The 24,203-nt window shown below is 38.6% G+C and overlaps 1 protein-coding gene and 1 pseudogene across 1 annotated transcript; both read right to left on the bottom strand.

The window, feature by feature from the left end:
- Positions 1-1,434: 1,434 nt before the first annotated feature.
- Positions 1,435-10,805, bottom strand: LOC144652252 (uncharacterized). The gene is made up of 7 exons (XM_078512277.1): positions 10,738-10,805; positions 10,333-10,389; positions 8,540-8,740; positions 7,124-7,249; positions 3,310-4,872; positions 2,510-2,931; positions 1,435-1,555 (listed from the first exon to the last, which is right to left on the bottom strand). Exons 3-6 carry the CDS (start codon positions 8,640-8,642, stop codon positions 2,540-2,542), a joined length of 2,184 nt encoding a protein of 727 aa, XP_078368403.1. The 5' UTR covers positions 8,643-8,740; positions 10,333-10,389; positions 10,738-10,805; the 3' UTR covers positions 1,435-1,555; positions 2,510-2,539.
- Positions 10,806-20,642: 9,837 nt separating this feature from the next.
- On the bottom strand, positions 20,643-21,788 carry LOC144652429 (uncharacterized; annotated as a pseudogene).
- Positions 21,789-24,203: the final 2,415 nt, after the last annotated feature.

A 24,203-nucleotide genomic window follows, 5' to 3' on the forward strand; every position in this document is an offset into this window, starting at 1 on the left:
TCTTATGTGTTTTCATGTTTTTAATTTTTTTTGTTTGTTTTTTTCGGGTTTTTTTTATTATTTTTTGTGTATTTTCGGCTAAATTTTGTGTTGTATAAGCGAGTAAATATCGAAGCTGGTAGCTTTCTGATCAATAGCAAATAGAGCAAAAATGTATGTTAACAATATACTTGTAGGCTAAATATAAACGATTACTATTCATAGTGAGGTAAAGTGGTAAGAAATAAACGTTTATTCGTTTGTCTTATGATGGAGTCACAGTGATGCAATCGTTTTAGTCTTCATCAGGCGATGAGGCCAATTGTTTGCGTGTTGCTATTTGTATCACATTGGTGCACTGTTATTACATATGGCATCGCAGCAGTCATTATTATTCCGCTTACAAGGTATTGTTCTCTCATAAGTCCGCTTCATCGATCAGCAGTTGTGCTCTTTGATCGTAGGTTTTCATGCTTCAGGAATTTCGATTTGACAGTCACTATTGTTGTTTTCAAGATTAAGTCATACATGGATTGCCTTTTTGATCCTACTTTTGTACCAGTGGGGATACGGTCACAATATCTCAAGTATTTGACTTTCTTCCAAGTAGGAATTTGCCTGCCTCATTGATGTGCACTGAAACTGCGGAAGTTTGTGTACAAGCACGCAGTATGTCTCTGTTAAGTTTCCATACGATCGTCCCCAACACCTTGCAATGAAGCCATCAGTTATGTCCAAAAAAGAACCATTTATCGTCAGTATTTCCTTTAAAATGATAGCCTCCTTCGATCGAGCCCACGAAAGTTTTTATATCTACCTGTACTACGGTTCTACCCAACATTAAATCTGTTTCATAGGCTCACGTGCACCATTTAAAATTTGAACCAGATGATCGATGCAATAAAAGATTAAAGAAAACAAAGAGACATGCGGCTTGCCCGTACACAAACTTCCGCCGTTTCGGAGCACGCCAACCAAAAGGAGCATATCATCTTCCTATATGGAATAAAGTCAGCGTTTTTGGTACACACGCAGGTGCAAAGAAGCTATCCAACATCTTCATAACGACAATAGAGATAGTGGAATCGAAATTGGTGAATTGAGCTGAAGCATCGATGCCTACGACCAAAAGCACAACAACCGATCAATAACCAAAATGACCTATGAGGGAACAAAAGCTTATATGTCTAATAATTGGGATAAGAGTGTGGATTGAAATGTACCAATAGAGGCCAGCTTATGTTCTACAAATAAGAAACGTAAACAATCGTCCTTACAGCCTGATGAAAATTAGAAGTATTACTGTCGAAACGTATGATCAACATCTCAAATAAACATGATCGTGAGACAAACGAATAAACGTTATCTTCTCTGAGAGAGAACACCCAACTAATAAATAAATATCTTAAATTCATATAATAACGCCATCTATAGTTCCTATGTTTCACTAAATAGGCTCGATTGTTAAATTAAATCGGCTTTAAATACTTTGTTCTAAATAAAGAGTTGTATGGAAGTCTGTGTGTCTCCTGCCCACCAGTCTTTTATTAGCTGAGCTCAATCAGGCAGAGCTGACCTGTCATGAAAAAAGACTACTTTTGAATATACGACGTTGAGTTACAATGATAAGTTACAATTTGATAATTTTAAGCAGGAACTTAAGTTCCGCTTTTTGATTGGTCATGCCAGAGACAAATTTCTCAGTGACATGTATAGCTGTGTCAAAAACCATACGTCCTGTAAAGACCAGGCCTAGGAAGCATGAAGCCGGGATGTGTAACGGTGACATGTAGCAAAGATAAATTTTGAATATGTACATTTGAATCATTTGAATTTATGTTGTCTATTAAAGATATAAAATAAGAAAAAAAAGAATATGTACACGAACAGGCAAATGTCAGGAGTTTTGCTCTCGTTGTCCTTAAATATTTTTCTTATTTTCTTGAGAAGCAGTTCGCAAATAGTGAAGATCATTTTAATAATTTTACGTTCAAACCACATTCTTTTGTTAATCGAGTTTATGTTGTTGCACATATCGCTAACATTTTAAGACACTGGATATTCCATTGAATTTTGTCTCTGCTAAGGTGATGAGAATGCTATGAAAGTGGAATATCAACATCAACGATTTACTTGCTCCCGACTTATTGGAGATGTCTTTTGTTTGATTCTCGTTGTAGCCTTGCCTTGTACAGGTTAATAAAGCAAAATGGATTTACAAGGCTTGATATGCCATCGGGCACCAAGAGGATTGACTGAGTATTGATTGTACAAGATTTGGAGGAGGGGTGGAGGGGTCATCTTGTAAAACAAGCTTAGGATATACTACTAAATGCAAAATACTTTCGACATGTCCTACGAGAATGAGGGGGTATGAATTTATTTGTCGTCCGAGGGTGGTAGAAGGTTTTGTTTTCACTTGGAACGAAAACAAATTGAAACTAATTTTTGAACAGCTTAAACTTGTCAACCATACAAAATACTAGTTCATATTATTCCAACTGCATACTCATGCATAGTGTGAACTTACAGCAATTTACCAGCATGTCTTTTCAAATGACTAATTTACGGTCACATCAGCCATTGTGAAAAGCGACTTTAACTCTGTTTGTGTCCCTTGATCAATTTTTTTGCTGCTGTAGTTTACGCCTTTACGAGTGCTATTCTTCGCCTCCACTGTGTCACCACCAACATCATCATCAACATCACCTTCCTCGTTTTCTTCAAGGGTAATATCAATTGCGCCACTGTCTTGAAAGGCAGCCTGAAGTGTATCCATTTCAAAGTTTCCTGTTTGCAGCTGCGTTTTAAGGACGTTCGTCCCAGCGATATCACGAATTTCTCCCTGCAAACTGTTAAGAGGGAGAAGCAGAGCCAGGCAACAAGAAAATGACCACTGTGGATTTTTGCGCCACTCCATAAAGAAATGATATAGGAACAAAGCGTACTCGACTGAAAGCAAAGCAAGAAGGAAGCGATCTTAAAACATTGTCTGGAAGAACTGGTACAAAAATGACAGGAAAAACATCTGCTCTTTATTTGGTCAATAAAAATAATTAATGGCTTATCTATTCCTGGAATGAGCGATCGGTTGCATGTATGAAAAAAGATGGCTTTTTACACCGCTCACGAAACGATCGATGTAGCGTCATTTATTTTTTCACTGTAGTAAAAACTTTTACAGCAAAAAATCACGAATGTCAGCACGTAGGATCAAACGGGAACAAGGGCTGCTAAACCCAACTGGCTGTTTTGAATTGTGATTGGCAGGCTGAACATCTGAGCTCGCTGTTAGATTGAACATATATAAATATTTACTTTTTCTCTTACCAACAAGCTGACCTATCACCAGCGAATTTGCTGCGAATATTAGTATCTTGAATAGAAGCGCGTCAGTTTCTAGGCCGGTCGAGCCTGTTACATATTCTGTGGGAATCTTACTCGCTGCTCCAATAACCAAGTTGACAACTGTAACGGCAAGAGACGTCGTCATCAACCTGTTTTCCGTCACGTCTTGTAAGGGTTTTACCCAGGCGAAAAGGAACCCATACATCCCAGCGATGACCAGTGCCAAGCCAATGTAGGACCTGCTCTCCTGTCCTACAAAAATTAGGCCACATGTCAGGAGTACTTTACGAGTCATTTCAACAAGTTCCCAATACCACGAACGGCTTTTGTAATTTTCAAAGAGAAAGCGCAACCCAGAAATCATTGCCTTGTTAGAACCAGAATCATGTGATGTGTCTTCGTCTTGTGTGGCCAACTGTGCTCTTTGTTGTCTCCAAAGGGCGATAAACGAGGCGGCAGGAAGGGCAAAAATATAGGCGGTTGAAATGTATGCCACAACAAGCATGTGATTGTACTTTTGCCCTTGACATGGTACGCTGTAATCCGCTTTCAGGTACTTGGAACACAAAACGTCTTTGTCATCTCGGCAGAGCTTCCTGCAAGCGGGTGGCAGAACAGAGGCTGTCTTGTAACACGTGCTGAGGTACGTTACGTACAAGAAGAAAAACAAATTCCTGTACACAAGCTCCTTGGATTGCGAGACTCGCCTTGACTTTTCATCCTCTTCGAGGTTGCGTTTTCTTGAGATGAGCAGTTTATGAACTCCATAAGCAATGAATGAAAAGCAAACTATGGCGAAATTCATTGCCATCAGTGCAAAAAGGCTTCCAAAGGCATCCAAGTGTAATCCAGGGAAAAGGCACTGGATGGGTGCTATCTGCAGCACATTCAACTGGAGAAATCCTGAATATTTAGCGATAGTTTCAAGAGAACCTGGCCATTTGATGTAGGAGAACACGTCCAGCAAACCATAAGTGACCTGATAGAAGCCAATTACGATCTTAACCTTCGAAAAAAACTTATCTATCAGAAGGCGTTCTTCTTCCTTCTTATTCTTCCTTCTGCTTGTCCACACCAAAACGGCAATGATAATCAACACAATGGCCAAAATTACAGATAACTGGCCCACGATCAACTTCTTTGATGGGCATCGTGTGCAGATTGTTAACTGTTTGTAGTATCCTGAACTGCAAACACTGCAAAGTGGACCTTCGTACCCATTCTCACAGACGGAATCTAGACCACCCTTACAGGACGTTTCTGCTGGGCACATGTAAGGCGTTGGTATGGGATACGGGTATTGCACATGGAAAGCATCTAAGGCTGGTGAAGATGACAAGAGATTTTTAATATAAACTTCGTAGCGATCTTTGTACGTCTTGTTTCGCCATTCCCACCAATGACCAGATTTCAATGAAGCGTAATCATCTTGGCATTTCAGTCCCCCTTGGCCACATTTGAAACATCCTTTGAACATATGGGTCCGATATTGCCCCTCCAAGCATTTACAAGCGCGGTTTCCAGCAAAGAAGTCAGTTTCTGTCCCTGTAGAAAATTTCAAGAAAGCCATTGTCAGGGGCACTGTAATTAAAGTGCTAATAGATTCCAATCTTGAAACTATTGCAATCAAGTTTAAATTAAATTTCTTTAATATTTTATGCTCCTATGCAAACTGTTTGTTTGCTTTTCAAATTATTTGGATTTTTAATAGAATTTTATCGCCTCAGCTCATACACCCAATATATAACTTTGTACTTCCTAAATTTTTAATCTAATCTTTGTATATCACCATGACCATATTTATTATTAGAATGGAGTTTTTTTTTTTTTTTTTTTTTTTTTTTTTTTTTTTTTATCAAACTAAAAATGTAACTTGTGGTTTAAATTCATCGTTGGTTGGTACTTTTTTTTCATATCGTTTATCATAAACCAAAACAAAGGGAAATAAAAATCAAACTGTTAATAAAATTTTGAACAAAAATAAGTTTCAACTACAACAGAACTTTCATATTAATCAAATGAAGTAAAGACTGCTGATAAGGTGATTAAAAATGTTCCGCATGATCCAAACCGAACAATGAACCGGATTATGATGTGATCGTTACCAGCATTTGGGCCTACCAAGACACCCTAAATTCATTTTTTTCCATAATTGACCAAAATATATTATCAGTTTTAATATGTATTTGAAATAGGACTACATGCTGTCCAATTTGGAAATAATCAGTCAAATGAAAAAAATTCCGCGGACAGCCAAAATTGGACGAGGCCGAGTCCAATAGACCATATTCGCTAATGCGGGGAATATCATTAAAAAGACCTTTATGTAACTTGCAATTGAAAAGAGTGCCCGCATTAGCCTCCATTGAAAGCTAGTTCCAGTCGAATATCGAGAATATGAATATGGTCTACTTGGCTGTCAGAGGAATTTTTTTAATCTAATTATTTCCAAATTGGATAAGCATGTAGTCTTGTTACTTTTTAATTATATAGCTAGTAGTCAGTTAATCCAGCGCAAACAATTCACACCAATTCATATAAACGGGCAAAGCCTAAAGGAAATGTAAGCATAAAATAGCATATGCAATTCCCTCGAAACATTGTTTACAAATGACACTTTACAAAACAGTGCAATTTTATTCACCTAAGTATGCGAAACTTGCTACTGGGTGAAAATACTGCTTCAATATTGATAAAAGTCTTAAACAAATTGTCCGAACGAGCCTTATGACTACTTGAATCTTCTTGAATCTCGCTCGTGGCAAGGGATATCATTCAGCTTCCCTGCTTCGCTTCGCTACACTTACGTTCAGCCAAGTTTTGTGCTCTTGGAGGTATTTTGGTCTTGGTTTTTGCCCCTTAGTATAGGTAGCTCCTCATCCGTCAACGTAGAAAAATTCTCATTTTCGTTACTACGACATGTGTCAACTAAAATAAAGACCAAAACGTTGCTTACCTGCCCAATAAAATCCCGCCATTGTCGATTGAAAATGCGACAAGTTTACAGAGCTCACACTATGCTTTGTGCTTAGTGGCCAGTATCTTCACATGTTGTTTTTTCTTGGATGTGATTGGCTTAGACAAAACTGTGCATTTTTTTTTTTAAATTGGACGAGCTTGTTTATATTTTATAACCTGAAAGTCCCAATCGAAACTATCCAAATTTAATCCTAAATTGGACTTACCGGTAAGTAAAAACCCTTGTGCTGACAATATAAGATTTACTGACAGCTATATAATTAAAGCTAATATTGTAGAGAAGCACCAAGAGTTCAACCAACAAAAACTGGTCTCACTTCAATGTACCTTGATTCATAAAATACTTATCAAAGTTGCTGGATTCTGATTGGACGAGAGCAGGACAGTTAATCCCAAATGATACTATTGAGTAATTCCTATTACTTTCTTTTCCGAATTTAACACGTAGTTTTTCGAAAATTTCCGCAGTTTTTCGAAGGCTTCCGAAGTTGACCCGAAAACTTCCGAAGATTTCCGAATTTTACCAGAAGACTTCCGATGAATTATGAAGTTGATCCGAAGACTTTTGGAGTTAAACCGAAGTTTTACAAAGATTTCTAAAGATCACCAGAAGTATTTTGAAGATAAAACAGGGAGTTATAATACGTTCCGAATTGTAACTTTGTTGAGTTTACTGTAAATTGAAAAATAGCATGACCTCCAGTACAATTCGTGATTTATAGGAACGAGGGATGTTTTTACAGTTCTAAAAATTGCATACGCCTTAATCACGAATTTTATTCAAGGTCAAGCGATTTCCTATATTAATTGTCTTTACCTGAGGGACAAGACTTGCAATCTCCATGTTGTTTTCCTGGTGTTTTGTCATATGCAACAAAAGAACCATTTGGACATCTCTTGCAGGTTTCGGCCACGTAGCCGACGGTGTCAGAGTAAAAACCTCCTGAAAAAAGACAACCACAATTTAAACTACGCTTGAGTAAAAGAACAAGTGGGAAAACATATAGTAACGTATCTTTGTTAGAGCTCCAAGGTTATAATCAAGGGTCATATTTTAACTCCTGTTTCTACTGTCAATGTTACAAGAGTTAGCCCGTGTTGGTGGTAGAGTTGTATGGGTATGCCGGGGGGTTGTAGTGGGGTAAGGAGAGGCAAAGCCTTTTCGGACCTGGGGCGAGCTACATAGCGTTGCCAGAAACAGAGCGTGTGCAAGAGACGACGGGAAAACGGGAAGTGCGGTACCATGTATTGTTCAACCACTTTCGAAATTCTAAATTCTGCTTACAGATTTAAATCCCAAGAAAAGTCTAAATTTTTTCTTAGAATGTTCTAGACTTCCAAACGTTTTGACCTTAAATTCTAGAAAGGTTGCTAATTGTCATATAGTGCCGGGCCGTACGAGTCTAATAACCAGTCTCCCCTCGAATTTTCTTCTCAGCTCTTGGAAAATTACATTTGTCCTGACCATGAAGCAAGAAAAGTATATAGAATCTATCAACGCCATGACAAAGACCGTACACAGAAACCTCCTATCCACCAGAACTTTTATTTTCAAGTTGAAAAGTCGATAAACAGGAAGCGACCAAACTTTTTAACAGTAGTTGGCTGAAAAAGATCCTAAATTGAGGACTTCAATAAAGTTTTTAGGTGATGTAAAACACGATGATCACGCTCTGAACGCAGATGGCCACAAAACACATCTCCGCGGTTTGGCCAGAACCTGTATGCATCAGCACAGCCTATAACCTGTGGAGTGGCAGCCATGGACAGCTGTTTTTTCCTAGTTAGGACTCATCAGCATGGCATAGCAAGGTGTAAGGGTATCATGTAAAATCACTGGGGGCGAACCCAAAGGTTGCTTCAAACCCCAGCTATATACTATCCATGTGGGAACCGTGGCTGGGACTGTAGGACAATCTCCGCAAAGGTAACGTGAAGTGGATCCACTAACTAAATAAGGACGCAGGATAACGACATAAACAGCGGAGATGGGTTGTGTAACCATATCCATTCAGACATCTTATTTAAGGTATTTTTTGCTTTGTGTTTCTTGTGTATGGCGCAGGAATCCAAGTATCTTTCTTGGCTTCAAATTGAGAAAGTTAATTCACATTCAAACTTTGTCAGTTGCAAAGGTTATGGCTCATAGAAAAACTAGAATTAGTTCATATTATTAGCAGAGATTTCTTTGTTTATGCATCTTACAAGATGAACAAAAGAAGATAGAAGTTACCTGGAGGGCATTTTTGACATCCTCTTTTCCCTTTAGTGGAAGGATCAATGAACGTTCCCAAGGGACATGGTGTAAATGTTCTGGCATCCATGTGTTGTGCCATCTTTTTCTTGGAATCCCGAAGCCAATAGAGCAGAAATATAGCTATCTTCAACTTGTTTGTGGACGCTGATAGCTTCTGACTCGGATTCGACAGGATTCCTGGAAGAAAGCAACTATTATTCTCAAGAAAGGGAGTAGAACTATTTCTCTCCATTAAGCAATCCTTTTTTAAGGTGATAAAGCGATTATCTATAAATACAATAAGGATAAGCTAGTTTCTAGGCGATCAAGTTTTACCATCCATTTCTGTAAATTTTACTATGTCATGTATACATAATTTTAAATAACTTGCTTTTCTAGAGTTAAATTTTAACTTCTTTTTTAAAATATTTATTTTTTTATTAATAATATAAAAAATATTTTATTTTGCGCTAAAAAATTATAAAAATTTTTATAATAAAAAAAAAAAAAAAAAAAAAAAAAAAAAAAAGAAAAAAAAAAAAAAAAAAAAAAAGAAAAAAAGGAGGGTCAGGAAGGAGGTTAGCTATATTCTGCTGATGTAATAATTGCACATCATATGTATCAATGTTAAAGTTGTCTTTATTAATCAATAGTATAACAACGTCTTAATTGTGGGTGCTATAATACAATGACCTAAATGGATCAATACAAGTTTACCCGAGAAAAAAAATGAGAATCCTGATAGTAATGACCAGCGTGCAAGCAGAATAACTGAATGAACTATTTGCAGAAGGGAGACATCACTTATCCAAACACCAATCCAAACAACTGATGAAATCCTCAGTACCAATGAGTTTATGGTTTATATTGCTACTTTGCAAGCATCAAAGCTACTTTACAGACATTTTTAACTTTCTGAAAATAAATCGTTTGTTCAATTCCTATAATTCGAAAACTAATTTACTTGAAATCCTTTCACCTCAAAAAAGCAAGAAAAATAAAATATAGGCATTAATTTATTTTTTGTTCTTTTGTTTGTTTTTATGCACGTATTTGTTATTAGTATAATTTCCAGAGGTAAATTCAGTTCTGATTGGTCGAGAAGCTCGGACTATGTCGCAATGGGCGGTGAATATTGCATCTAAAGGTTTGGCTACTAAGCCATGCCACGTTTGCCATCCAGGCCAGTGAATATGGCGGCATTTTCTGAATGAAAATTTCTCTCATTTAAAAGAAATCACTCCAAATCCTAGATATCTGAAACACTGGGAATTTTGCAAATTTACTACCAAGGCTTTTGGACCGAAAATATTTTCAAGAGATGGTTTTCAAGGCATTAGAATTGATCGTAAACATGGTGGTTTTGGAGATCGCACACGGCCATGTACTCAGTCAGATTGACTGTCAAAACATTATTTAGTTCTCTTCTCACTGGAGCTAGTAATTTCGAGAGGATTCACGCAATTGCTCAGAAGTCACCAACGATTAAACAAAGGTACTGCATATCTATCTATTTCGTAGTGTTTGTTTTGTTCCGTTTTATTGCTAAAACTTGAGTGTAAATTATGATTTCAATCGATGAATTAAACTGGTTTACACGTATGCAAGCGGGCACTTCTGTTTGTTGTTTTTGTGTTTTCTATTGTTATTTTGCAGTTTTTGATATTCACCTCTGAAAATTGCCTCAAGCGAAGTGATTATTGTTGAATGTCGAGGGGATTATTCAACATTAATCACTTCGCCTTCGTCGAATAATTGTTAGTTATTATTTTGTACACCTGGATACTAACAGATATATTGCGCAATTCTGGTATTTAAGTGTTCTAACAGTCCGATTGGTTAACAACCTGGAAAAAGATAATAATAAAAAGAATGAATCATGAATAGGTTTATCATCACTTCTTTACCAGAAAAATGTATCTGCTAATGTCTGGCCTCGGGTTTATCATCCTTTTTAAATACGAACTTTTAAAGAAAAAGTCAATCACGCGAGTCAGAAACACACCAAGGGTTGAGGTTGCCATAGTGAGAGTTACATAAGTAGCCGGTCATGATTTTAAATGACTTTATTAACCGAGGGCAAAAGACGCGCTGGGAGAATGTCGGTTCTTGGTGTTTCCTGTAGGAGCTTGATCCGTTCTGTCAAGACTCAGGATAATCTCCCGATATGTGCCCAAGTATATGAGAGACATTACAGTGTAGGATCCATGCCAGTGAGGCCAATGAATGATTCGAGGCTAAGTATCTTCAGCTTCGTCCGGAGCAAAAACCTGCCGAAAGAAGAGACATCCATGTAACATATGCATGCAAGAAGCCGTGAAAGTAGCATAATATTCTCTAGATACTTAAGTCGTTCAATAGGATCCTACTTATCTTAAAAAGTGAAGCAATATTTCAAGAGTCATTTTGTATAAGCCACTAACCAGTGGATAGTGCTTTTTGCGTGCTACTATTGACTACTATTCCTAGTAAATGTTTACCTCTGGATAATGATTTTCTAGCTTTGTGACTGGTTTCTTTCATTTTGGTATGAGCTATTATCCGTTAGTTGACCAAATATGGAAAAATGGTGACGAATTTCTTGTTCTGGGAATTTTTTTGTGAAAACAACAAAACATCTTTCTCGTCATGAAAGAAAAAAATTTGTCATTCGAAGAATTGTCGCCCAACGAAATCCAGAAAATCATTGAAAATGCAAAACAAGTGAAAGACTGAAAAATTTCACCGGTGTACATTAAATTTGTTTTTAGTAGAGGCTAGAGAAAGAAGCAATGTTGCTTCCGCCCAGAATTGAACCAACGACCCAGGAATATAGCACAATGTCTGTAGAACTGCTGTCTACCAGCTGAGCTCACTCATGTGCTCGTGGTTTAAACTTTTGAACTCTCTAACGGGTCTGTCACTGTGCTCCTGACGAGAATGACAGGCTTTATGAGCGCAGACTAGCATATTTCTCTTATCGATCTGTGCTGATAATATAATTATTTTCTTAGTGAGCTCACTAAGCTATTATCTAAGATTGTAATAGGCTTTTGTTTATAGGCTTCGTAAACTCCTTACGTGAAATTTGTATCTATAGAACTGTGTATGTTACCTTGTCGTTTTATACATTTTACGTGAAATTTGTATCTAAGAACTGTATATGTTACTTTGTCATTTTTATACATTTTAAACGGCATGATTTATTCCCAGAAAATGGGACCTTGCAAAAAGCGTGTCAAACTTGAAAGAATTTCAATTGAAGAACACCACCCGGCAAAAGTGCTTGCGTCAACGAAAAACCACTGTTACGGTCCATTCAAGAGTATTGTTTACGAAGAATCGACGAAGAAGAAGCACCAAGAATTGCTCCGAGGAAAGATATAAACATCTATGGCTTCACCGTTTTATCTCGAAATGAGAAAATTAACAAGGCTAGAAAACGCGAGTTTCCATTTTTAACCAATATTTGGGTTTCACGAAATATGACATAACTACTACTCCGACACTTTTAACAATTCCCAAAATTAAGGTTTCAATACACTTGTAAAGATCTGATCTGTACAACAAAAACATCCACCACGCGGGGTTGTGTAAATTTCTTTAAAAAGTTCTACCTTTACTCGCCAGCATCGCCGCATAATAAATATGTATTTCATTTACCAATTAAATACCAAACAAACAATCGTCCAGTGAGCGTGCCTTATAACGAACTATTATTCACAAACAGTTCTACTAAATTTCCACACAAGTTTGAAAAGCCATATCAATAACTCGTGCCTCGTTTTTCATCAGGGGTTCCAATCACATCTGGTACAGGCTGTTCTTTTACATAAGAATGAGCCATAAGTATATTTGGAGAGGTTACTTACACTGTTAAATGGCCATAGCCAAAGCCAGAGTCAAGGCCAGAGCCTGCTCTGAATGCTTCTGGTTCGATTGTTTCTAAAGGATTATCCGACAGCATTCTTAAACGAAAACAGCAAATCACAGTTATTAATCAAGTTTTGACTATAATAAAGTAGTTTACAATGACAAAACTGCTAGACATAATTAGCCACATGTTTAGTTAGTGTGCGGAGAAACATGACTTTACAAAATAGTTTGATTTCTGTAACTGTTTTAGTAAGATTTAACTTTAAAGATGAAACAGCGAAATAAATAAAACAAAGTAAGTCTATTTGAAGTTTATTTTTACGAGCACCGATATGGCTTTGATTGTCTTGTCTCTTTCTTTCTCTCTTTCCTTTCTTTCTTTCTTTCTTCCTTCCTTCCTTTCTGTCTGTCTTTCTTTCTTTCTTTCTTTTTCTTTGTTTGTTTGTTTGTTTGTTTCTTTTTTCTTATCTACTTTATTATTTCCTTCCTTCCTTTCTTTTTTCCTTTCTTTTTTCCTTCCTTCCTTCTTTTCTTTCTTCATTCTTTCTTTCTTTCTCTCTTTCTTTCTTTCAATTCTTTTTTCTTTCTTCTTCCTTACTTCAACAAGACGTAAATTTGAACATTCGTTTCCCCTATTGGCCTTGCTGTACAAAGAACACAACAAACATTCAACGCGTTGTAGATTATTCATTTACGTCTTTAATGAATTATTCAATCACGTCCCAGTAACTAGCTTCGTAAGAATATCTACGACAGACACCCCCTCTTATATTTATAGTACTGCCATAAGCTATAACTGTGCAAAGGTTGGTGCTTTTGTCAACCCTGTAACGATTCTAAGGCTAACAGATCTGACTACAGAGCCGTCATTGGTTTTCTCAGCAACACGATGGCATGCGTCTGGCCAGGCCAGTTTTTCCCCTACGATTGGCTGGTAAAACAAATAAAAATCTAAGAAGAAAAGAGAAACGAAAACAAACTCCAATCAGTTCGTCCCAGCATAGCCCTTAAGCTCGTGCAAGTTGGTGTAATATCAGTGTTGGTTTGCTTGAAGGTGATGTGGCGTAATTTCAAAACCTTGCTGCAGTTCTGGTATATTGTGATTGATTTTCCTTTTAAGTAAAAGGTCTCCTTCAACTGCAGCACCCAACTGTGTTATGGAGAGGATCGATGGCGCAGCAAGACACCGTATGAGTGTAATTATATAAAGGGAGCATACCCGAAGAAAAGAGGACTAAATAAATCAGCTTGCTAACTCCAGATTTGGAAAAAGACTAAAATAAGACGATCGGCGAGGGAATCTTTCTCTCACTTAAGGTGACTCGATCGAAATAAATGAAGTGCTGTATGCCTGTCAAAAATTTCTAATAACTTCACCATTTCTGACTCGATTTCCCTGAAACTTTCGCATTTTACTCGAAATTTTTCGAAGATTAATACGCACGTCAATATGTCGATGTAATGATTGCGAGTTTTGCGCGATGTTACTTTTATTGAACACACCTATTTGGATAAAACTGCTATTTACAGAAAACCGACCGCTAAGATTTCGTTTAAACTACTGCAATTATCTCATTATAACATCTTATAACGACTCTCTAAGTTTCCGAAAAATCGTCGGAACAGAAACCTCGATACAATTTGATCATCAAAATATTAATCTAGCGCAAACTTTGAGGCTGGGAGCGCTCCAGCACTTCCACATTTCGCCCAAAAGTGCCATAACCGAAGACAAAGAAAGTTCAATGCATCAGTTTTGTTAGCTCCAAATCACATTCGGCTATTTGCAACGATGAAAAAGTTTGAGCAAATATTATAAACTCACCGTTTGCGTCAAAATGTAGGAAGGTCGCCAAATTTACGTTTTTTTGAATTACATGAAAACTAACCGTACGAATTGGTTAAAACAACCGGAACATTAAATTGAACATCTTACACAAACTTTGTGCTACTTTACGTTTCTGGAGCTACCTGGATTTGGATGAAATCATGTTTTAAAGTGAAGCACTGCTCCAACTCTCTTTTGAACACGGCCATGTTGTTGTTTGAATTCTACAGCTGACGCTATGCAAATAGCCTTGGATTGGGTGAGAATTTGAAGAATTTACACATGGATAAGGACCGATAAGGGGGGTGCATTTTACGCCATGAGACGGCGGTTATTTGAATTACAATAAACAGACTACAATGTCTTAATTTCAACTTTAGTACCAACCCTTTTCAAATTTCATGTGACACCTCTGACATCAGAAAATGAAGCAACTGAACATCTTCAATGCACCCCCCTTATCCATGTGCAAATTTTTCAACTTCTCGTCAATTCCAAGGCAATTTGCATAGCACTTTGCTGTAGAATCCAAACAACAACATGGCCGTGCTCACAAGAGAGTTGGAGTAGTGCTTCACTTTAAAACATAATTTCATCCAAATCAAGGCAGTTCCAGAAGCGTAAAGCAGCGCAAAGTTTGTGTAAGATGTTCAATTTAATGTTCAGGTTGTTTTAAGCAATTCGTACGGTTAGTTTTCATGTTATTTAGAAAAACGTAAATTTGGCGACCTTCCTACATTTTGAAGCAAATGATGAGTTTATAATATTTGCTCAAACTTTTTCATCGTTGCAAATAGCCGAATGTGATTTGGAGCTGTCAAAACTGATGCATTGAACTTTCTTTGTCTTCGGTTATGGTACTTTTAGGCGAAATGTGGAAGTGCTGGAGCGTTCAAAACCTCGAAGTTTCCCGAGATTAATATTTTGATGATCAAATTATATCGAGGTTTCTGTTCCGACGATTTTTCGGAAACTTAGAGAGTCATGATAAGATGTTATAATGAGCTAATTGCAGTAGTTTAAACGAAATCTTAACGGTCAGTTTTCTGTAAATATCAGTTTTATCCAAATAGGTGTGTTCAATAAAGTTAACATCGTGCAAAACTTGCGATCATTACATCAACACATTGACGTGCGTTTTATTCTTCGATAAATTTCGAGTAAAATGCGAAAGTTTCGGGGAAATCGAGTCAGAAATGGTGAAGTTATTAATGATTTTTGACAGGCATACAGCACGTCATTTATTTCGATCGAGTCACCTTAAGATAAATTTTGCATCTCCCGATCAAATTTACTATTGTTCAAATGATTTGCTGACGTGTAACATTACATGAGATTACGTTGCAGTAGTCATCGGTGTTGGTTTAGTCGTATGCTGAACTAGATTACTGCTTGATACTCACATTGTCCGGTTTTGCCACCATTGCTCCGTAAACAGATTATAAAAGGCTCGATATGGAATATTCTTTAAACGGTTAGCGCTCAAAAACCTTAAAGTGGAACAACAAAACAAAGTGAAAGAAATACCCTCGGGACTGTTCAATGTACATTGATGTCGGTTTAAATCTTCCAGGTAAAATATATGTGTTATTGGTCAAGCGTCAGGTCACTGACAAGATGACTGGATATCGTTGTGAAGTGTGGTTTCAAAATGGATGAAGGCTCCAGTATTAGAGCAAGATATGTTCATTCTATCTGGCTACTGTTTAGGACCCTTGGGCGCTTAGAAGGTTTGATGCTGGACCATGCTGATATGAGGTTCAACGTAAGAGCAATCGTGGCTGGTACTCATTGAGGCTGATTTGTATGCGTCGACTGCAGGGGGAGGCAACTTACCATACATTCTCATTAATGGAATCTGAAAAATGTTTTTTAACAACTTGCAAAGAAATAACATGACAGCTAGTGGGAGATTTCGGTTACTTTCAAATAGCAGTTGAAGTTTCCTCAGTTATGTCTTTTAAAGGGACAGTGTCACGAGGAATCTTCTAAGTTTTTGTTCGAAGGTGCACTCACTATTTAACAAAACAGCTTACAAAAGCAAGACATAAATTTACTTTCCAAGATGTAAATGAACCGCAATCAATGGTTTTTATGTGACGTTGTTCAATTAAGAGTCCCTGCCTCAGAAATCCAGGCGGGGGTCGGAAGATCTCCACCATATTCATGTGGTATAGTAAAAACCCGCGTATAAGAACCTAGAAATTAAGAACCTCCTGGCAGAAATTTGCTTCCTTAATACCCCAAAAGGTTCTTATATTTGGGGTTAAACTATTTTATTTATAATACAATAACTGTATTTTATCAAAAAGGATGTCTTTAGAGATCAAGAATTGCACAGGGAAGCTAAAAAATGCCAGTAAGTACCCCAAAATATAAGAACCTGTTTTGCCAAACTCTAAAAAAGCAGGTTCTTATACGCGGGTTTTTACTGTATGATGGCCTTACCCAACTGGTAACCATGGTAACATTTTGTTTGATTGACTTTTTTGTTTTTGAAAACAGACCACCCCCAAAAAGTTGCGCCAATGGCGTGACAAAAGCTGTGATTTTAGGTCAACACTTGTCCTTTGGTTGTTTAAATACATTCTAGAACAACTCTTCATTGCATATCGTTCACAATCTGCATGCAAACTAAGAAGGAATGGAATGGAATGGAATGTCTGAAAGCTGTTTATGACTCAGGAAAAGTGTTCAAGGAGAAAAGGCAACATTCTGTTAATCAACATGATAATCTTGCTTTGGTTTGATGGCCACGCTGAAAGCTTCGTGTTCAATGGCTATCATGCAAACTACGGCAAAATGTTATCTTGGTTCTCGCTTGAAAGGAATACAACTTGCAGCCAAATGATAAGTACTCTGACAAGAAACCATAGCTATTGGTCTTTTAAACGTGTCGAAGGCGTTCATGAGATCGATAGCAGCAAGGAAGCCGTAATTGTATGGTACTAACCTGGGAGTGTGAAATCGGCCGAAGCCGTAAAAAACAGTGAGCCGTTAAAAAAATAATAAATTCGCTGGCCAAATGTCAACACTGACTGAAAACATTTTTCATTGTATGGTGAGAAGCTTTCAGCTTGATTTATACAAGTATCTTCCCAGACCCTTGAGAAACTGGAATTCGAAAATACCTAGTTTTGCGAACTTTGAGAATGTTGGGAAGCATTCCTTCTTAGTTTGCATGCAGATTTGTTGAAGAATGCATTTAAACAACCAAAGGACAAGTGTTATGTTGACGTAAATTGAAGTCTGTTGCTTGAATAAATCTAGAGATATACGCTGCTAAAATTGACCTAAAATCACAACTTTTGTCACGCCACTGGGGCATTTTTTTCGGGAGAGTGGTCCGTTCTCAAAAACAATAAAGTCAATCAATCAAAAAATGTTACCATGCTTACTAGTTGGGTAAGGCCTCCATACCACATAAATGTGGTGGATATCGGCCGACCCCCTTCTTCCGACATTTTTCTTTTCTGCCCGGATTTCCCAGACACAAACTCTTAACACTTTCAAACTTAAAAACGTCGGCCAGACGTTTTCAAGTCTTAGGCCACTACGTTGCTATCAGTCCGTGACCACACCACTATTAAACAATTTTCACGACTAGTACAGTGCATTTTAGCAACGCCAGACCACTTTTAGTACATTTCCAATTAATTCCAACACCTTCATTGCATCTTCAGGTAGCGCTAATTGTTGGTTGTATTGTCCCTTTAAGCGGGGAAATGTCGAAAAAGATTCTTCTTATTTTCGACATGTGTCGTTTGCTGTGAAATCAAACCAAAAGCAGCGTAAGCAGCGTATTTAGCTGAAAATAAATAAAATGATCCCAAGTTATCAAACACATAATTTTAGCAACGGTTTTATATTTTCGTGTTAGCTTTATCTTCGAGCAAGAATAAACATATTTCAAAAATCGCTCTCAAAGGCTCGCACAGTCCAGTCGCGAGAATGCCAAATAAAGTCGACCTGTTTTCACTTTATGAGCTGAAAGTCTTAACAGCGGATTGCTCTTTGAATCACTTTGACCTGTGCAGGATAGAAACAATTCGATTTTCTCAAACTTTGACAAGATAAAGGCTTTAACTAACTTGTTTCAAATATGTTAGTTTGAGCTTGTTTGGATTTATATCGTTTTTTTGTCGAGACGGCTTTTCGTATGTTGCCGCTCGAAGCGACAAATTCAGCCCTGAAATACTACTTTTTTCGAAGCGAGAATGACAAAATATTATCCGAAGCAATAAAGGCTGATACATAGCATTTAAATATCATCTTTCAATAGTTATTTAACGCTCTCAGATCCGAACAAATTTTCAAAATTATACACTTCGGCCATGTTGCATCAGGCCTAAACTTAGGTCAAGTTTGTGAGCCAAAAAGTCTATTTGGTAAATGGATAAAGCTGTTGAAACTATTTTACTGAATAAAATGATCGCTTCATCTTAGCTTTTATCGAAAAACTAGCTTGGGCAAATAAAACGGAAAAAATTGCGAGCATCTTAAGAACATCATAATAATAATAATAATATTAATAATAATAATAATAATAACAATAATAATAATAAAACTTTATTTAAACTCGAATTTAGAGTAGCTTGACAAGCTAATATTTCCGAGAACGAAATAGATAACAAAAAATTAAAATAAACATGACACTTGAAACATGACACTTGAACTAATAACTTGACACTTTGATGTTTCATGCTGTAATTATCATCGCAATTATTGATCCAAAAAAGCTTGACTTTGGGTCCTACACCCCATCTAATAGCATCTTAAGTTTCCCAAATAGCCGAGTGAAGCCATTTATTACTTTTATTGTTTGGTCATAAAATAACTTCGCGCATGTCATGTTGAGAATTTACATAGCAGTGTTCAGTATAACGTTAGTTGCATTTTATTGTTGGTTGAGCACTATAGGTCAGTAATTGTAACGGCAAGATAACAGGAAATCAAAAATCCAGAGGTTTCGTTAAGCTGTATTAGACGAGCTACTAGGCAAACGTTATTTATTTCGTGCCATATTTTGACTGTGTTTTCCTTCTAGTCGCAGTGTCACTGTTTGTAAATTATTTTAGGGTTCGAAGTCACTTATGATAGCGGAGCTCCCCAGCGCGCGCCAGCGCGCGGAGCAGAGCACCATGGGTAATGCGGGTACGAGAGAATTTTTGTAAACCCAGGAGGCCGAAAAAATTTGGTGCGTACGCGCGCCGAATCGCGTACAGACTCTCGGGGAGGGGGAGGGGAGTCCCAAGGCAACCCAAGCAGGGGGGGGAGGGGAGACAATCTTCTGATGAGTGAGGTAATCGACCATGGATCGACTAAGATCTTTGATATTGGACATCCATTTTATGGTCAATTGACAGCTGTCAAAACAAGGCATCCGCTGACCAGTATCACATGACCATATCGCGGGCTCAGGTTTAGAACTAGTCAAGGTCGCGTGTTTTTTTGAAGTTGACCGCTGACCAAGTGATAGCATTGCTATTGGTCCGCGGGCGCAGGTACTTTTCCATGGTCAGTCCATTTAGATTTACATGAAGGACAAAGTGAACAACCCGGTCAGTTTGTAAGCTGAACGAAGCACAAGGAGAAACCGAGCAGGAAAAAGAAATGTCTTCGTAAATATTTCTCGGTCTACCCCGTCTAAGGGCTTTACACATCATGGAAGTTATGGCAAACGATAAGGGCTTACGGGGAGATGCGAAAAAATGGCACAGGTGGAGAGCGAGCGAGTTTCTACCGTTTCGGCGGCTGACCAGCTCTAGGAAATTAATTGAGCTAAACGCAATTAACTGAAGTGAAGGAAAAAAGAAGTGTCAATAGCTTCACGAATGGAAAAGGCTGAAATAGACCTTCGCAGATAATTCAAAGGTCGGTGGTGCTGGAGTAAGTTATAATGTACTATGCGGTTGGATATAATAATACGAAAAACTGCGGCCGCTTCGCCTTCGATTAATTCATGAGCTGGTTGAAAGCTTTGCCCTGCTGAATTGACAAGCATTCTCCGACTTCAAATATGAGGTAACAAACTTTGACTTTACTGAATACACTAAGTCCATGTTTTTTTGTGAAAATCTGTAATTATATGCTTTATGAGTGAATTTGCGTCGGTTTAGTGGTTCTGGTTTACAGAACTTTTATAAAGTTGAATTGTTTATAACCTTAATGACTTAAATGTTTTTATTCAAAACTCCCAGCTAAACTTAGTGTTTTACATGTAGTTTTTTAATTCATCTATTTATTCTTATTTACTCGCTGTTGGAATTCGTTTGAACGAACTATTTTAGAGTCGCGGACGAATACGCCAAGAGATCGTTACGTTGCGAATTTCTTGCATTGACACGTTTTTACCACACCTTAGCAGAAACAAACAAAAAACTCTTGAGTAATTTTAAAAAACACAGTTGTTCGCTCTTCTTGTAATTCCTGCCATTTTAGACACTGTATGCAGCTGTGTATGCAAACTTTAATACATTGACTATCATTATGACAGTGGGAAATGGGAAAAAATGAGAATGTAGGAAAAAAAAAATAAGAGAAAAGATTAGGCCAAGTTGGAAAGACGAACGGAAATGGTTCGCAAAATGTCAAGTTTCTTCTTGGTCGACAATTTAAGATAAATTAAATATGCATCGCTGCGCCAGTCGCCTTGTGCCTTAATAAATTCTGTGGGAGCGCCGCAATTGAAAGCAAAAGTAGCGCCGCCCTGACGAAAACTGCGAGATGAAAAATTGGACGGGTTAAGTCCCACAGCAGCTACACAAGATTTGAAAAACCGATTAAAATGAGCGGCGAGTAAAGGCTTAAGCGAACCCGGTGATACAACAAACAATGGCAAACTAGCCTGGCTAGGTACTGTACGAAAATAATTTTGCAATGCTGTGACTGGACACAACATGGAATTGGGGATGAACGGTAAAGGGATTTCTAGTACACGCTGTTTAAATTGAATAGTTTTGGTCCTGTACACCCTAAGAACCGCTCCTGACGCAGTGAAAGAAACATCTTCGCGCTTAAGGAAATAAGCGTTGTCGGACTGACAGGAAGCTAAAGTGTAAGGTACTAAATTAGAAATTCTTAGAAAGGAAAAAAAAGCTACTAGGAAAGCGGCATGCATGCAAACTTGCAATTGATTAGACCAATCAAAATGGTGAAATACATTCAAAAGAATATCAACAGTCACCGGATGAGTGAAATGCACCGAATCACCCATGACACGACGCAAAGCCCGCTGCGTAAGAAAAGCATCGTAATCATGCATGAAGGAGAAATCGGCTCCTAGTGACCTGTTGATATGCTTTAGAATATTGATGTAGTTAATTAAAGAACGATAACAAGATAACGATTTCGACAAGAAAGCTAAATAAGCTAAAAAAAAGTCTCCTTCGAAACAGGAAACGGGATTAAAGCAAAATGATCACAAAATAAAAGATAAGCGTTCAACTGAGTTCTCATGTTCCTCTTTGTTGACTCTTGAAATGCAAAGGATTGAATCTTGCAAGCATAGTCCAATAGTGGAGCAGCACTCTCTGCAAAACAAAGAACAGTGGATGGTACCATAAGCCCAGCTACTCGACTGCGAACAGAAGCAAACTGTCTGGCACGGTGCATTCTGTGAGGGATAAATCTGCAGCAAGCGAGTTGAATTGGGAACAAAAATTGCCTGTATGGAATCTACTGAGAGAGTCAGCTAACCAATTGTCGCACCCGCGAACCGAACGCACACTGAGCTGGATGTTATGCAAAGCAAGGAGCAGCCAGAGTTCTCGTAAGCAGCGCTGCATGAAAACATTAGAAGAGTGTTGAGAGTTTATGACTGAAACGCAGGTTGCATTATCGGTGAGAAGCTCTACTCCAAGACCTTGAAGCTTGCGGGTCCACAGCTTAATAGAAACGACGATGGTGAGCAGCTCCAATTCATTGATATGGTGTCCTTGGCTGATAATGAAATCCGGGAACTCTCTATGGAAACACTCGCCGAAACAAACCGCCCCGCAACCAGTCAGACAAGCGTCAGTGGCGAACTGCTCAGGGTTGGAAATGATGAGATCACGAGGAATAACAGAGATGCCATTGTAATGAGAAAGAAAATACATCCACCAGTCAATGTCCGCACGAAGTTCATTCGAAATAGGATGACTTGTACGCCGAGGAGAAGAAGAGCACGAACGAAGGGCATTGAGGAGGCGACTCATAAAAGCCCTGCCTGGACGAACGCAAGCGGAAACGTATGATAATTTACCAAGTAGCCGCTGGAGCTCGCGCTTCGTAAAGGATGGTTTCACCGACCACTCGTGAAGTTCTTGTTGAAGCTCAGAAACGCGAAACGTAGGAACAGATAAAGTCATGTCCAAGGTGTTGACCCAAATACCTAGGCAAAGCATTTCGTGACACGGAGGCGAATCTTTCTCGGGAGCGGCCATAAGGCCATAATGCCTAACTCGTCGAACAAAGAGTTCAAGCGGTGAAAAGCCTGCTCCGACGAATCTGTACATTCTGCGCCATCGAAGTCATCAATGTAAACGTCGACGAAAATGCCTTCAGAGTTTAAAATGTAAACGACGCTCTTGGTGGTGCGTTGACAGATCATAGTAGCTGAACGTAGGCCAAATGGCAGAGCAGTGTGAAAGTACAATGAACCATCAATGTACATCCCTAACAAAGGGTAATCCTTAGGGTCAATAGGGATCTGACGATACGCGCGCCGAAGATCTTTTTTAAATACATGACATCCGCGACCCTTGACGTTGATGAATTCTACTAAACGGTCGATGCCAGGAAGGCGTAATTTAAAAAATTGTTCGAGATAATGGTCTTTACTAATTCCGTCGTTCACTGAATAACCTTCGGGAAAGCTGAGATCGTGTACAACACGAAACTCGTCAGAGTCACGCTTGGGTACGCAGAGTAGCGGAGAAATGACACAATCCGTATTGAAAGGATTAGAACGAAATGGCCCAAGCACTGAATGATAGGAAAGTTCCTTGCTGATATAGTTCGAGAGGTACGCTGAGTTCTTAATAGCAGATGGATGATTTCGAAGAGAAGAAGAAGCCAGAACGTCTGATTGGTAATTTATCGGCCAACCGTAACGAAGAAAATCAATAATGGAACGATCCTGATAATGTTCTAGATATTGTGACCAATTGTCAATGTTAAAACGCGACCGTACCGGCCGCTTAGCGCCCTCAAAATTTGGTACACCAAACGCCTTAACTTCGTTAGAGAGGGCGACGAGTGAGGTTAGTCAAGAGTTCTGATCGGAGCCGGTAGAACTCGAGGAAGAAACTGAAGATGACTGCGACGAAGGAATTGGATATTTGCGTTTGGCGCACGTGAGCATCGCATGGTCTGGAGAATCACAAACGCGACAGCGATGTACTGCTTTATACGATGCATCAGAAATGGAGCAACTGCATTTGCCAGAGTAATTCCACTCTTTACAAAGGAGATCTTTCGCTTTGTTGCGGGCTGGAGTGGAGCCGCTTCGGGAAGGAGTGAAATTATTAGAACGCAGATCTTGGTGGGTGAAAAAAGTCTGAGCCCGTTCACGAATGCTTTCAGAGCTCGACCACGACAAACGGCCCTGTTCCACGGCCGTGTTGACGGACAGATGAAAATTCCGGACGCTAACCCACGAATACGTGATGGCACGCTCCATTAATAACTGTAAATGTTTTAAAAGAGGACCTTTCGAGGCCTCCGGCTGCTCCTTGTAAAATTCTAGAAAACCAGACACAAACTCTGCTAATTCTAACTTATCATAATCCACCGTACCTTTGGCGGAGAACAGGAAGTTGTTCGGCAAAGAAGCACCGGCCTTTTTCCTTGAACGAAGCTGGTCGAGAGAAGGGATCGCCCCGAACTCTGGAGGCCAACTAGGTGACGAGGATGCGTTCGGCGCGAGAGCAGATTGCAACTTCTGCGGAGAAGATGGGGGTGTGGTTACCACGGCTCCAGAAGCTGAAGGCGAAA

This window comes from Oculina patagonica, chromosome 4 (genome assembly GCF_052425735.1).
Source record: "Oculina patagonica isolate OP01 chromosome 4, crgOcupat, whole genome shotgun sequence".
Classification (NCBI taxonomy): Eukaryota; Metazoa; Cnidaria; class Anthozoa; order Scleractinia; family Oculinidae; genus Oculina; species Oculina patagonica.

Coding starts and splice junctions, on each gene's coding strand:
- LOC144652252 (XM_078512277.1), bottom strand. CDS start 8,642: ATGGCACAACACATGGATGCCAGAACATTTACACCATGTCCCTTGGGA. Junction 4,873..7,123: donor TTGCAAGTCTTGTCCCTCAG/GTAAAGACAATT, acceptor AATTTTCTACAG/GGACAGAAACTGACTTCTTT. Junction 2,932..3,309: donor GGTGATAGGTCAGCTTGTTG/GTAAGAGAAAAA, acceptor CTTTGCTTTCAG/TCGAGTACGCTTTGTTCCTA.